Here is a 16,720-nt window from a genome sequence, read left to right as displayed (position 1 = left end):
CATATATCTCTATGGTTTTGGAGCCATCGCCGTGCGTTCGATAGATGTCGGCGTATAGTAAAACCTCGCGTGATAGCAATCGCCAGTGCAAGGTACGGCAGGAACTAATAGTGAAGACGCCAATCCTAAGTCGCAGACACGAAAGACAAGTGTAAGCAATTTCTCGACGTGTGAGCCTGACGATTTGTTACTTTTGAAGACAGTTTAGCTCTCTAAATACATCACGAAAGTCTTAATCGACATGGTCGGTGAGACTGTGGTTGATCTAGGTTTAACTCTCTAGCATTGATAGAAAACTTCACAGGTCACAAAGTCTTCGTCACAGGTCCTCGTCAAAGCATGATATGGAAGATGCACAAAGCGATGTTTCCCGATTTCGAAGATTTCGGGAAAAAAAGTTTCTTTTCGGATTCTTCGCTGTTAGAAGCGACTCTACTATATATTCAACAGTTCAATACTGTTTTTTCTCTCTCTAACAACAAGCTGTTATCCTTAACTTTATAAATAAGACGTACTTAACAATATTCTTTTTTTATTTTATATAAATATGTTGACCTCGACAAAAGCAAGAAGCAACGTAATCAAAACAAAAGCGAAAGGCATCTCCCAAAATAAACCTTAGAGGTAAAGAATGACGCAACAATCAACCATAGTTCAATATTTATTATTCTGTCTAAACATTGTTAAGTAGTAAATTATGTTAGTAATTGCTTACGTCGTCATTGAGTTGCAATCTCAAATGTTCACCAAAAAAATAATGTGTTTGTCAGAAAGATGTGAAAAGAAAGATGACAGGGTACCTTACAGCCGGAAAAACTACGTGTGTACCAAAGAAATAGATATGCGAAAATAGATTTTAGAGGTTACAGGCCTCTCTAAACCCTCCATGTACTCCACCAAAAAACATCTATCTGAATACTGGTAGCGGGTGCAGCTTTAGAAGCGCTAACATTTCCTTGGACTAATTTTCCTGTTTTGTGACTCTCGCAAGAGACACAATAAAGCTGTTCAGAAGTTGCAGAAAGGTAAAATGCTATGGGTAAGAGATCGCCAAGCGAAAATTGTCGGGCATTACGAGCAGAGAGAACTGAAACATCAAGTGGGTATGGATTTTACTGAGCTAGATAGAGGTACAAAATAGCCCTATCTTGATCTCTGGCCTTATAGGGTATGCAGCGTACAAATACCTCTACGCAGTAGCCCGTAACCCAAAAACACATCTTTTTTGTCATGTGCGTAATATAAATACATGAAAGAGCGCACATGGTAACTCCTAAAGAGTCGCGCAAAAACTGAGCGGTCCCTACTACTAGCCTGAACACCTATGGGTGGGAAGTAAACACATTGAACCATTCTCTACAGAAGCCAAGATCTCGCGCAAGAGTCACTCACAATTTCTCAGCTACTATAGCTCCGACATGTTTGACACCCTAGGAAGATTTATTACCCTCATTTCACAATAATCAAGCGAAATGCACCAGTTTGACTTATTGTACAATAAACCTTATAATAGACAGTATGGGTATACATATAAGTACACTTGAGGTAGAAAATGGCAAGAGCTTTGCGGGATAAAAAGACTTCGACAGGACAGAAATGTCGAGGATATATACGAAGTGAGTCATCTACACAATCCCGAGGTCCTCCAATGTAATAATAACTCGTCTCAAATTATGTTAGATGTCACAAAGCACTTAGAGTGAAATAAATATTTTTCAACAAAACTATTTTTTTCACTCAAGAATCAAAAAAGCAGTTTAGTCCAGCATCAACTTCGTTTCCAGGGTATTTTGCCTCTTTGTTAAATTGGGTAGCGGCTGCTCCGTGGCGGCTGATAGACTCCGAGGATAAGGATGGTCTGCTATTAACTAATGTTCCACAGGACACAAAAAACATTGAAACAGTTTAGTGAAGAAAGTAACTAGGAAACGATCAAGTATCATCATACTTTCACTGCGCTTGTTCTGTCATTTAACAAGATTCTTGCAGAAAGAATTTACCCTCAAGATGCAAAAGAATTGGTCACTAATCAGAATAGTACCAGATGAATCAAAACACACATGCATTATGGTAAAAAGCCTAAACACACTTGCCAAGAGTGAAAAGTACCCAGTTGAACAGCTTTTACCAAAATATGTTTTTTATCCGTTGCAACCTCGGCAAGACTATAGCGGCCAGAAAAGACGTGGAACAGATGTATATTGGAGCACGAAAACTTATAAATTGGATCGTTTCATAGAAGAACAAATAGTCGTGAGTTATACTCTCAAAGAGTGTCCCAAGCGTCGTTATGTCGCAGAAGAACTCATGCTTATTCCTGAAGATGCTGATCTACCCCCATGAGTGTGTGAAAAAGTGGTGAGACATACCAATTTTGGGCTTTCTAATTGCATCATGGTTTCGTCATTCTTACTGATACATAAAACGTTTACACATAAAAACAACAGTAGTAAAGTGTCTTGGTGGACCAAGTCATTATTTGGTCAATTATTGTAAACTTTCTTAACGTTTTTAAAAGACTTCATTTGTTATTTTACAATTTCGTACACCCTAAGATACTTAAAACTTGTAATACGTAGATAAATGGTCGGTTTGATCTTTTTTTAGCTCGCTTTCAATGTTTTCTTATTCGATGCTCGCTTTTTGTTTTTTTCGTCCACGAGCTTCATGTTCTAACTTTTGTTACAATACCGTAGGAAAAGCTGTGTTTCGAAGATTATTCGGCAAAGCCGTATATGACTGATTGAATAACCATAAAAAATTATTGGGATGCTTTCTAAAGATGGCTAGCTCTAAGAAAGACTGTCTACACTTGTCAAAGAATCCATGAACAATGCAATCATCCACGATAAACAATGTCTCCTCTCTTTTTAAGAGTGACGATAAGTTCTCTATCCACTCGAAGAGATGGTCCTTTAGATTAATCAAAAAGACATAAGTGTCTTTCCACAAAAAGGCTTGTTCGAGAAACGTACAGTTACATCATATCGTGGGGTAGAGGAAAACAATGTCATGAAAATGCTGATTATACCCATCCTGCAGGAGGCCTAGAACTAGTTGAGTGTTGCCGCAACTTATGGGTCCACGAAGATGGAAGTATGCAGCGCTTCAACTACATTGATGAGTTATTGAAAGTCTTTGATTCACCTGACTATCTGCATATTTGTGAATGTGAATAACTGAGTATTGGACCATGCTAGACAACCTTTGTGAAATAAAAAAAAAGATTTGCAACCACAGGTGGACCAAATAAAATAAAGCACATAAATATTTTGATGAAATATATATTTGAAAATATTCCTCACAATCAGTATACTCGTTGCTACTCTCAAAAATATAACCTATAATACACGTACTTTGTACAAAAAATCTCGAAAAAACCTCAACAATTATTTTTCTCGAACAGAGAAAAATATACTTGGAAAAGCGTAAAACTTATTAGAGATTTCAATTCAGCTATAAACGTAAATGGAGACCAAAAAACTGTATAAATAGGTTTACGCATGCGCATAGAATACACACAACAGCCTTTTCACTTTTCACTTCAGAGAAGGTATGAAATAGGCGTCGTTTTCCATTAGATCCATATTTTGCTAAATGAATTAAAAAATCTTTTGAGTAAAATAAACAAAGGCTTAAGCACACACAATCTTATGTCTAGTCTCTAGACGTTGTTTGTATTGGATCACTTCTTATAAACAGGACTTGCGAAATTTAAAAAGTAAACAAATCAAACACAACAACCTCGTACCCTGTAAATTAAAGAGTCTAATCCAGTAGTTTGTCTTGTTTCGTTACACTCTATATAGACTGAGCTTGGATGACAATAATTTACATTAGTGCGTTTCACTATAAGAATTTAGCGCCCATTATGTTTGCTGTTTAGTTAAAGACGTAACTTGTCGTAACTTAAGGCTTTCTAAAAAAAGAACTGGAAACGAGTTTGTTAAGGTAGATTTTTTTATGTAGAAAATCTTGGCACGGCAACATACTTGTATTCTTTGCCAATATTCACTGGCCAAAATTGTGTTTACTTTTTGTAAATATATCCTCGTATTAGTAGCAGATTATAAAGTTTGTTTTTTAAACAAATTAAGCAATATTTAAAGGAAATGACACACGCTTAAAATTAACGCACCTAGAAAACGCAACTTGATAAATTGACCTTCAGCTTTTAAATTACGTATTCTGTTTGCTAATGATTTTCTGGATTTTTAACAATGAGAACAGTCTCGTATAAGCTCATAAGTATATAAATCTGTTTTTCGTAAAGTAATAAAGAACTAACAGAGCATAACAAAGCAGAAAATATAATCCGAACTGTCCATTTCAAAAGAAGATTCTGTTTGTACCAGTTGACTTTAGCCGGCATGATCACACATACCGTCTAACTGGACCTTTTTTTCACCAGTGTTAGTTTTAGTTTAAGTGACTGAATTTTGAAAGCACACGCGATCACACATAATGAATTGCGCATTTAGTAATACCTCTGTACCATCTATCGCACCTTAGAGGAGCTGCCAATATCGTAGAAATGCTGATAGAAAGTTTTACCCAACTTCACGTTTCTATCATGCAATGCATTATCCCTACCTATAATACTTGTGATGGCCTCCGTTCTCATTCACATCGGTCTCGTAATTCGTTTCAGTTGTAACCGTGTACGCATAACCTTTGTGATCTAACAGCGCATGCGTAGTGTCTGATCTGCTTCGTGTTATATTACGCGTTTCATAATAAACTTTCACAAAATAGACGCACGGGTTAATAAATGAATTTAAAGTAATCATGATACTTGATATCGGGTGGTAAAGTTTAGGACTAAAATATCCAAGGGTGATTGGTAAAATGCAGACGACAAAACTGATTCCAAGAAACAAGCACAAAGTAGTTAGACGTTTCAGTCGATCTTCTTGTAAGCTACAATCTGGACTAAAATCTTGTATAATGGACTTTCTTTGACGCACTAAGTAATACGCGATGACTATATATGTAATAAATACAATAATGGCGGCTGTTAGAAATACTGTGCCCCGTATGAACGAGCCAACTTGTTTAGCAGATAATAAAGATGAGACAGCGAATGTAGGAGTCAAAGCTAGTGCTGCTATCCACACAGTTGAGATCGTCGCGAATTTAAATTTAAACGTTGTGAAAATATAATACCGACGCGGAAATCTGATGGCGTATAGTCTTTCAATCGCAACTGCGATAACATGAAAAATTGAAGCAAACACGGAGAATAAAAAGACTGAGTCGAATATTTTTGATATCATGTTATGATGTTCATGCAGTACCATATCACTGATATGACCATTTTCACGAGCTAAAAACCACGAATCAATACCCAGGGTAGCTATTCCACTGATTATATCCGATATAGAGAGGCTCAATAACAAATGATCGATTCTGTCTAAGTATTGCCACTTTTGGTATATTAGTAATTGTTCTATGAAGTTAGCTATAATCACAGCGATATCCAACACAATGCAAGTGACCAACCACGCAGCACTCATTTCGTGTTGTTTGTTACATGAAACTCCAATGTAGCTACTTTATTTACACACCAGGCTCAAAATTTCGTGATGTTTATTACATGAAACTCCAATCTCCAAGTATGGTAACTAAATCTTCTGATGGATTCTCTTTAGTTATATTCTAAAACAAAAAATAGTGAAGTAAATTAAACCGGTAGCCGATAAAGATGGTAGCTTCAAATAATGTGGTAAACAAGTCGCGTTACGAAAAAACACAAATGTAAAATTACAAGCTTTTTAGCTATACTTATATTGCCTGATTAAATTACTTTTATTGTTTGTTTTACTATTTGTTCTGCATAATACCAATGTAAAAAAAATAAACCAATCAACAACAAGAACACGTTTAGTAACCCTATAAGTCTTTAATCTTTTTCAAAAATAAATACAAAAAAAAATTCATTTCTGTTTTCGAATGAATTTTTTGTACGTTATGCACACAAACCTTTGTGACCTTGTAAATATGTTCTTTGTTCACAAGATTGCGTTTTTGTGAAAACATAGCACAAAAAATGTTCTGTATTTTATGTCAACTTTATATACTCATCATTCTAAGTATACGAAAAAAGCAGGTTAGGAAACTGAAATTTCTTTCCTAAATTAATCTGTGTAATTTTCTGCTCGTCCCAGTAAAAAATAAAATTAGGGATCTGGGGATAAGGCTGTGCTTCATAAGCCGATCTAGTAAGCTAAACTGATCCACAATTACCAAAGAGACCAGCTGGCAAAAAAAATCATAAATAAACTTTTTAAACGTGTATATATTAAAGGAATTGGTGAACAAAAAAAAGTTTATTTCAACTTTTCGCTTGAATTCTCTGTTATTATGCCATTACGTTTTTGCCTGATTGCGAATACTGTCCATACTGCAGGTGTACATTCAAAAATAGTTTTTTTGATTCCTACCTTATTTGTCTGCCTGCTTCTTGACGAACGCAGTGAGAAAAGAAGAATTGGATTTTTAAATACGATCACAGAAAACGTGAAAATAAATAATTGATTTATTTTTAAACGTTTCTGGTTCGTTGTAAGGAAAATAATCTAGCGAAAAGCAGATGGGAAAATACACGATAAAGAAGGAGATTTTGTAAGCATATGGTCAATATTTTAATAACTTGAACTTGTTTTTTTTCCCAAGCTTGCTTTTTGACACCGTATGCTTAAAAGATGTTGTCACTTTACCTCGACGGAGATTTCGTGTTATAATATCTGAAAACGACATTTCTTGTCTAGTAGGTAACAACGAAAACGATAACACCGCCAACACTAACAAAAACAAAAACAAAAACAACAACAACAACAACAACAACAATGGCAACAGCAATAACAATAACAATAACAACAACAACGACAACGACAACGACAACGACAACGACAACGACAACGACAACGACAATAACAGTGACAATAACAACGACAATAACAATAACACCGCCAACACCAACAACAACAACGACAACGACAACAAAGTCAAGCCCACTACATTCTTACCTCATTGATCAAATCCACAACAAAACTTCACAAAACAATCCATTTCAATCTTAAAGTATCTTTTCATAAATTTGTTTATGCGTAAGAAGAAAATCAATAAACTCATAAATAATAAAGACATACACAAAAAATTTTCAAAACATTAAAAACACAAAACTTTTAATTATCCAAGTAGCTATCCAATCAGTTGAAATTAGACTTATAATAAGTATGATAATTAAACAAATAAATAATAAACAGCGAAAAATAAGTAAATATAAACTTCGTAATAGAAATCAAAATTGGAACAGCCTTATAAAAAAAAATATCCGGCTAAACTAACAACAAAACAAAAAGAACCAAACAACTCGCCTTAACCAATTCAATCTTTGATATTTTGGTCTGATTTGCTGTAGTTACTACAAAGAAATTTGTTTACATCTGTGACGACCTTCGCGTTTGCTATCCCAAACACGAGTTTGTGATAATTGCATGTTCTTAGAAATTACACACTAACAAATATCAGAACATTTAAAGTTTAAAGTGGTTTTTAATGCAAGGTACTTTCACAGGAATACAAGAATTACATGATCCTTTTATAACATGGGTTCAGAGGTCGAGTTTTTTTGTAGAAAATCTGAACTTCAATTTTCAAGTAGATGTCTGCCATCATTAACTAAAAATACTTTAAAACCACTTGCGCTCTGAAGACTCGTGTCTCACTTTTTAATACAAGGATAAAAATATACATTGAGAATTAAAATTTTCGCCGGAAAATGTTTCGGACACAATTTTTTATTTCAACGAAAAAATTTTCGGACAGGATTTTTAAAGTCAAAAAGTGTATGGGTGGTAAGACCCTTGAATGAATTTTTAAATTTCAAAAGTGTGATTACGGAAAATGAGACAAAAAGAAGACTAGAAGGATTTAAAGTGTACATATATTTAGTCAAGATGTAAAAAAGAGTCTTCAGGATCCAACTTCATAGATAGAGCCTCAGCCAAATGTAAAAATATCGAAAATAATATGTTCAAAAACTGCAGTTTTTATTGATTTTCTGATTGCCTTTTATTTATATATATAATTTTTATGCACTGGTCCTTTTTGAAAAAAATAAAAAAATTAAAATTTTTGGACAAAAAACCTTTTGGCAGACACAAATTTCGGACAAAAAAAAATCCGAAAGTTTTTCCGTCCGAAAATTTTCGTTTCTAGACGTTGTGGTTAGTGTATGCAAAATGTTTAATTCCCAAAGTGATGACGTAATAGCTTTTAATAAGCAAATCAAATGGACCATGCCTGCGCCATTTTAAAAATGCTGAAACAAATCTAATTCTTTAGAGGAGAATATTAAAAAGCCTAAAAATTAAAGGCTAATCAGAAGTGAGTTGCATAAAAACTTTATTGAGGGTCTCTATGTTACAAAAAGCTTAACCTTCAAAAACCTTTCAAACACACTTCCTATCAAGTACTGGGAACTAAGTAGCATTAACTATGCACAGCCATACCTTTTATTTACAAAAGCAACCTAATAGAACTATTATTCATAAAAATTGACTAAAAATAATGTCCTTAAAATATCATAAATTAGAGTTGTTTAAACTAAAAGTCGTATATACTTCTGTTACTTACAACAATACGAATTTACAAATTCGCCAATTCTGTAATTTCTCAGTTTTTTGGAAATCAAGCTGGCAATATTTTACCGATAAATCTTGACTTTCGCAAATATTATTTAGTTCCCTAAGAGTGTATAAAACGTGAAAAAAAGTTAAAGGTGGATCAATATATACTGTGAAAGGTGTGGTAAAAATGCATTTTTAAACTTTGCAAAAATTTGTTAAAAGAAATTGCGGTGTCCAAAAGTTTTTGCGAGTTGGTCCACTACATTTTTCCCGGAATCGTTCAAGTAAAATATCTTGTAGGGATTTAATTTCCCATTTAAAGGCCAATTCGCAAAATTCTCGGACATAAAAATTTCTGACATTAAAGTAAATTAGAGAAAATAATGCGAGAGAAATTCTTTAGCTTAATTGCGTTTATTTTTATTCCACAACGTCACAAATCCCACCACAACTTATTTTATCACTTTTTTTCTTTACTATACAGAATTTGTTAAAAACTACGGTAAAATACTTCGCGAGATACAAATTTCTTGAAAAGGCTAAATATAGCGATAGTGTTTTCCTCGCATTTAAATCTCCGATTACAGTATCAATATCTTATTCGGTGCTCCAAAGTAAAAACAGTAAAACATCTTCGAATCTCTCTTTACAGAAATTTTTATGAATTAAATATGCGTCTTATATAACAGGTCGGAAAATCCTTAAAACAAGTGAAAAACAATATATTGAGAGTAGCGGTGAAAAAATAACAGTAAACAACAAAAATTATCACCATCAAACAGAAATGTTTTAATTTTTTGACTAGACAGTCTATTGAAGGAAACCGATCTCTTAATTGCGTTATCACAGTTACGTTACCATCTTCCATTCTGGTCTATTGAAAAGCTTTAACTGTAAACAGTCCTACGCAATTTTTCTTACAGAGGTGACATATTTGAAATAAACCTAAAATAATGTCTAAAATAAGTAAATATTTTATTGTTTTTAAATATTAACAGAACTTCTTCTTGCAATTGATCAACTTTAACCTAGCTTTAAAGAACTTATTTTTGCGAATTAGAGAACCTAATTTTGCAATTAGGGTCTAACATCGCTATAATCAGTTGCGCAAAATTTAGGTCTGCGAAAATTTCCGCCCTCGGAAATTCCCTAAATGTATCAGACAATAATAACGAAAGAAAACAACAGCAACAAAAAGCAACAACAACAAAAACAAAAACAACAACAAAAATAAAAACAACAAAAATAAAAACAACAACAACAACAACAAAAAAAACAATATCGACAACAAAAACAAAAACAACAACAACAACAACAATATCGACAGCACTATTAACCTGAGCTTGTTCCCTCTCATTTTTACCTTCCTTTTCTTTTTTTTTCGATTGAAGTTTTGATCTTGTTTTTCAAAGATAAAAACATATCGGTTGTTTATTTATTTATTTAAAATCTACCTTTTTTTTCTTAGGTTATCAAGATAAAACTTCTATTTAAAATTTAACAAAACTTTCACAAAATCTCACCCCGTGGTCTTATTTTCTATTTTTCAAAAGTTAAAATTAAAACAAACGTGCTTTTTGTGCAGCATTTCCTGTTTACATCAGAAAAAAGCACAGTGTTGGAGAGGCGTGTCCCTTGAAAGTGAAGAACTTGTTTTTTCATGGGCGGATGAAGTGAATAAATAGAAAACAAAAAAAAGGTTTGTTTTTCTTTAGTAAATATTCAAACGAGGTCTAAAGAAAAATAATATCCATTCATTTAAAATGTTTAGAAAAAGCCTCGCTCTCTTGACTCAGTAAAGACGTGATCACGTCATTTGGATAAGTTCCGTGGGGTTAGTATCATATCAAAATCAGGGCATATCAAAATTGGGTTAGTGGCAAACTTATCAAAACTTTAGACCATTATTTCCCTGATGAATTAAATTATACTATTGCTTCAAGTTTTAAACATTATCACAAATAAAAATAGCTGTTGTAAAGATGTAATTTAATGGGTAGTTTTGAGTGATAGCTAACCCTTGTGGTGCGGTCTGGTTGTCAAAAAGGCCAATTTTACCACAACTTTTTTTCCAAACTAAATTGACCATAACTCAAGAACAAAAAGCTCAATCCAAGCTCATTTGATAGAAAAAGACTTAAACTTAAATTTTAGCGTCCAGAAATTTGCGTCTGGGCCTCCGTCGTCTTCCGCCGGACTCCCTGGGACATCCACTTGGTTGTTGACTTTAGTTAGCCATTAGATAGCATTGCAACCATAAGATGTGTTGCAAATGCATTGGACGCATGCTAAGTGAGTGTGCGATGACACAAAACTGTGTTGTGATTTTGCGCTGCATTGGTGGCCCGCAACATAACCAACAATCTCGCGCTTCTCGGGAAAAATTTGTGGAGAGATATTTTAAACGAATTATTGACTTTAAAGTGCTGAAATTTCACCAAAAAGTGCTTTTAGACTCTGGTTTTCTTTTAAAAGGCTGTGTTTTGGTTTTACTACTAGATCTGAGCAAAACCAGTTTGTTGAAATTGCTTGTGATGTAGCTGGGCGGGTCTGTAAAACGCACGTGGTTATTATGTATATACTGGACCTGCACCGTCAGGGCTAACATCCAGTTTTCTCAGGGGTGTAGGAATTAAACTTTTGATAAATTAGTGACTAGAAGAACTAAAAATTTCGGCGGAAAAACTTTCGGACAAGATTTATAAAGTCCAGAAATGTATGGGTAAGTCTTTTGAACGAATTTTAACTAAATTGCAAAAGTAATGATTACGGGAAATAAAACAAAAAGAAGGCTAGAAGCATTTATAGTGTACATATGTTCAATCAAGATCTAAAAAAGGGTCTTCAGGATCTAATTTTAGAGATTGGGAGAGTTAAAAAACTGCTGTTTTTATTGATTTTCTTATTACTCTATATATAATTTCTATGTACTGGTCTTTTTTTAAAAAGATCAATTTTTAAAAAATTTCGACAGACACAAATTTTTCCGTCCGAAAATTTTCGTTCCTAATCTAGGTAGATACAAAAAGTTAGAAAGTATTAGCTAAGTATTATAACAAAATAACAATATATAACAAAAGGTAAGTTATTAAGAAAAATTCTAGGAGAAGAAGGATTGTAAAAAGTCATTTAAGTTAGTAGGGTTTCCAGTGTCAAAGGATAGCATATTGGCGTAATTTTTTTTTTTGGTTCATCTGCGGGGGAGTTGCGCATGTTTTTCTAAAGTCCTCCTTCACATTAAGCCTAATTAACTTTTATATCTCCACTATAGTATAGCTATTTTATTCGTACAAATTTTGGCGAGCACTAAATTTGGCGATTTTAGTCTGAAATCAACAAACCAAATGGTCACTAAATTATATTTTTTTATCCACCGCCAAATTTTTTTTTTTTTATTCATCGTCAAATTAAATGTTCGCCAAATTTTTTTTCTCGCCAAAATTTGCACGAATAAGGTATATATGAATTAGTGCAGTACACTTACAGTACACTTACCGTCCTACTTAGCGAATGTCTCACTTAACTGAATCTACCTATAGCTGAACCAACTTCCCTTCACAGTCTGTGTCCTACGCACTGCAACAAAAACTTATTTTTAACTCGGTTAGCAGTGTGTTTTTGTTGCTTTTTCAGTCGTTTTTTTCTAATTCGAATTTCATTCATTTAGTTTCATTCATTTTTTTTTGCTTTTTTCCTGGAAGCCATTGCATTGAAGTCCCGCTTATAATTCCTGAGCTAGGAACCGTAAAAACGGGACAACTTAACGAAAGTCCCACTTATCCGGGGGTATCACTGAAGTAAAGTATATTTGCTTAGGTTTAGTAAGGAAGTTCAAGTGCCCGAGAAATTTGGTCCCAATTAATGAAAGTCCAACTTATCCAGGGTCCTAATTAACACGAGTACGCTGTATTACAAAATTAATCTTATAAAGTTGAATTAATACAAAAGTTACCTCAGCTAGCGTGGTCACACTGACATAGTCACATTGTAGATTAACAGAGGGCTTAAGCAGTTAAATAATTCCAGGATTAAATGAAGAAACTTTATCGTCACGTTATCATTCAGAGAAAGAAAGATAATTTTTTTTTCCTAAACACTGCAGAAGGTCAGAATTTTGCATTGATTTTTGATCAAACTAGTACCCAGTTCTTTGCTTGAGGCAACCTGACATAGAAAAGAATTCTGCGACGATGAAGACATCTCAAAAGATTATTGTTTGCATTTGATAGTTGGGTAAACAAACTCTCAGACAGATTTAAAGAACAGTTAGTGTATATTTTTAGAGAAGTGTGAGCAATTCTCCGCGCTCTAGAATCAGTTCACTCATACTTATGCTTACGCAGAAAATTCAGTACAACAACACTGCACCCATTCCCCACCCCCTTTTACCACCCACCCCCTTTACCACCCACCAACACTTCACCTCCTTACCAAGTAAGCATATCTACATGACCTCTAATGAACACGTTTACGTTAAATCCAATATCAACAAATATATTTTTTATTTATTTCATTGAGTATTTTGTATGAACCATACAAAGATGCATTGACTTGATTTTATAGGATGGTTCCGCACGTGACAAAAAACAAAGTGGATTATCTTAATTTATAACTCAAAAACAAATCCACTGATCTTGCTTAACCGTAGATTACTTTTTCTGACTTTAAATGCTTTCATGAAATTAGGATTTAATGTTATATATAATTGGCGGAGGCTGATCCAAAAGGATTTACAAATATCATTATTTTATTTCTTATTATGAATTTTTATTCAATTTTGGAAACATATAAAAAGAAGAAAAAAGTATTGAATTAAAAACTTTTAGGGGGGAAAGTATTCATAACTTCTGACTTATCCTGACCTTTTAATGAAAAAAAAACACTTACCCAGGAATATGAGGTTTCACGACTTTCCAAACGTTATATGAAGCCTGAGGAGAAGGGAGATAAGAGAGCAGTCGAGTATAGTTTAAGAATCTGGGCTTTTTAAAAATACAAAAAACTCTATAATCTGCGTAACGAATTTTTACTTAAAATATATCCTTCAAAAAATTATACATAATTGCGTTACCTGTATGGCTTTATACATTATCATTACATCCACATGCATCTCGGGACAATAAAACACAAAATAAATAAATAAATAAATGAAGTACATAGACAGACATATTTAATTTCATCTTTCCATACGTAATCGAATTCTTAATCTTTTCAATCTCCTCATAACTTTAAATAAATGATCAATTTCTCATGTCACTATGGCAACATAGACATGTGCAGTGCAACCTCATCACCAGAGTATCTTGTATTGTCCATGTCAGAAAAATAGAAGATGCCCTTGGGGATGAGGTTAATTGCGCCATTCATACATTAAACGTATATACAACCTCACTTTTTCCAATTAGTAATATTATATTTTTTACTCCTTGAAGAAAATATAGTTTAAAATCAGGAATTAAACTGGATTCGTGTGTTTCGTGATACGTAGAAGGCGCATGCATTATTAAATGGACCAAACAAGATAATAAGATTTGCCTTATTTACCTCTGATCTATTTCCCGCGATTTTCAAGTTTGCACGCGCAAGCGCGAATCCTGGTTTTTATTGGGGACTGATAGGAAAATCTAAATGTATGAAACAGGAAAAATGGGAGCGTCTTCAAATTCATTTAAACCAAAATTGTCCGAACCATTTTTTTAAACAAACGCTAGCCTAAGATTAAAGTAAAAAGACAATAAAAAATAAAATCGCATAAAATTTCGAAATATCGTTTTGAAAGAATTAAGAAAGTACGGCAGTCAATCAATGCCGTCCCCAGAGCTTATTTTTCGAAGCAAATAAGAAGCTCGCTCTGGGAACGAGATTAACAGTCAACTAAACATAACAGTACCTAACTCCGAAAACCTCATCAAAAAAATTCTAAACTACTAAAGTTCAAAGTCTGAGATTTCGCTCCTTATCGTTGCACAAGAAAACGGAGGCTCTGAAAGTCACAAATTAGTTAATTAAAAACAACTTTATCAGTTGTAGGTCAGTCACAACAATAATTACAACGTGCTTATTAAGTTAAGATCAAAAAAGGAAATTCATAATCAATCATAATACTGCTGACTATCTAATAATAGATAAGTAAATTTCATTTAAGTGTTTGCATCTTGAACAACAACAATTCGTTCCAACTTAATGCGTTGACAAAACTTCCTCCTGCTGAAAACGTAAAATGGATCATACAAAGAGATCAGGAATTAACGACCAAAACCCAAGCGGGTTGACATTTTTGTCCACACCTTCTCTCTTTTTTCCCCCTCACCCTAAAGCCTTTTAGAACACAAAAGTTGTTAGCTCGTAGAAACCTCTACGGGTTAGACGGTCCTACATATGCCAAACGATATTTCGTGCATCCTCGGCAGGGAGTAGCGATTCAGATACCATTTTGAAGACGCAGAATACGGCTATTATTAATAAACTAACCGGTAGCCGGTGGAAAGATTCACAGGGTCGCCCGTCCTTTTTATATTGAGTATTTCGTGTGTCCGCAACACGGGTGTTTTCTTGCGCACAAACAGACAGACGGAATACGGCTATTTTTAAAGAGATAGTCGTTAACCCGTGGATAAAACCATAGGTTCGCCTGCCTTTTATATATCGCGTTTTGTGTTTTTGTAGCACGACTTGTGCACATACAGAATACGGCTATTATTAATATAGTGCCTAGCTGTAACCCGTGGACAAATCCGCGGGGTCGCCAGTTCTTTAAATTTCATGCTATTTTGTGTGCCCGTAGCACAACTTTTTTCTTACACAGACAAAATACCGATATTAATAATAAAAAGACACGTATATCTTGTATTTTTGAAGCAGCAAAATATTTTAATAAAAAAAAATTCAAATTTTTTATGTACGAATTATGTCGCCAAAAGATTTTATGCTTCAAGAACATCTTATTCTTCTAGTCCAACTTCGTTTCCAGTGTATTTCTAAGTTCGTACTAAGAGGTAGTTCTGTAAAAACATTATAGGCGTAGAAGAAACTGGGTACAAGATTGCTTCGAGTCCTGATTTAGTTCCAGAAGTAGACGGAAACTTTTGCGATCGTAAATTTTCGCTGTTTAACATAATGGTACCGCTTCAGTCTAAGATTATCATTGCAAGAATCAGCATTATGAATAATTGGAACACTTTTTACGGTCAACATTGTTTGAATTCCTCTTGCTTACCACATGGAGTCCTCTCAGCTATGCCTCACTTCCTACTGCATTTTGACATGTTTTTTTTTTTATGGTTACAATCTAGAACAACTTTAATTTTTTTCATAATTTTCGAATAAAAGAATTTAACAACAAACATGTTTTTTTCGTTCAATTTATAACGCCAGCCTAGCTAAAATATTTACGATACATAAAAATAGCGTATATAAAAAATCAAATTTGACATACCAAGATTTTTTTCATCATCAATAATTTCAATATGTAAGGATGAATGTTTATGTATGAATTTTTCAGTTCTCTGAATGTAATTTAGCATCGTTCGTCAATTAATGTGGTAGTCTAATTTGGTCATTGTTTCCAACCACTATCAATTTAGAATCATCAACAAAAAATACAATATCTCTTGATTGGATTAATCTTATTTCAAAAATAAAACTTGCCATGTAGTCACGTGACCTTTATTCACGTGTCAATGTGTTGCCATGTAAGATTTTTTACGGCATATAGGAGGAAGTACCATACTAATCGTTCCAATTGTCGAGCGTAGTAATTTTTGTATAGTTTCTTAGTTCGCGAAGTTTAGCAAAGAAACTACCGAGAATAAAGGAGAGGCGAACAAAAAATTTTAAGCTAGAGAAAAAAATTTCTAAATTTCTAAATCTAAAAATCAACTCGAATAAATTTTTTCAATGTCAAAACATTCTTAGTCTTTGCTTCTAGACTACTTTTGTTATGATGGCTGGAACATGTAAATTCACTTATTATGGAGCAGACCAAGCCAGTCGGTCTGGTCTTCAAAATCAACACTGTCATCATGAACTTTCATTCAGTAGCCGTGCTGTGCGCAGATCGCCTCTGCTTTAATACCCAGGAAAATAAT

General features: G+C 33.8%; 1 protein-coding gene across 4 annotated transcripts; it reads right to left on the bottom strand.

Moving 5' to 3' along the window:
- Positions 1 to 2,918: 2,918 nt before the first annotated feature.
- LOC130614204 (G-protein coupled receptor 3-like) lies at positions 2,919 to 16,276 on the bottom strand. 4 transcript variants are annotated; one of them, XM_057435627.1, is made up of 4 exons: positions 16,069 to 16,276; positions 13,705 to 14,840; positions 13,521 to 13,564; positions 2,919 to 5,658 (listed from the first exon to the last, which is right to left on the bottom strand). In XM_057435627.1, the coding sequence occupies exon 4, from the start codon at positions 5,514 to 5,516 to the stop codon at positions 4,590 to 4,592; it is 927 nt and encodes a 308-aa protein (XP_057291610.1). In that variant the 5' UTR covers positions 5,517 to 5,658; positions 13,521 to 13,564; positions 13,705 to 14,840; positions 16,069 to 16,276; the 3' UTR covers positions 2,919 to 4,589. The 4 variants fall into 4 exon arrangements, with proteins under 4 accessions (XP_057291610.1, XP_057291607.1, XP_057291608.1 ...); XM_057435624.1 differs by lacking the exons at positions 13,521 to 13,564; positions 13,705 to 14,840; XM_057435625.1 differs by lacking the exons at positions 13,521 to 13,564; positions 16,069 to 16,276 and having other exon boundaries at positions 13,705 to 16,031.
- Positions 16,277 to 16,720: the final 444 nt, after the last annotated feature.

The sequence above is a fragment of the Hydractinia symbiolongicarpus genome, chromosome 11, assembly GCF_029227915.1.
Source record: "Hydractinia symbiolongicarpus strain clone_291-10 chromosome 11, HSymV2.1, whole genome shotgun sequence".
Taxonomy (NCBI): Eukaryota; Metazoa; Cnidaria; class Hydrozoa; order Anthoathecata; family Hydractiniidae; genus Hydractinia; species Hydractinia symbiolongicarpus.
This window is presented reverse-complemented; position numbering and strand designations above follow the sequence as displayed.

Coding starts and splice junctions, on each gene's coding strand:
- LOC130614204 (XM_057435627.1), bottom strand. CDS start 5,516: ATGAGTGCTGCGTGGTTGGTCACTTGCATTGTGTTGGATATCGCTGTG.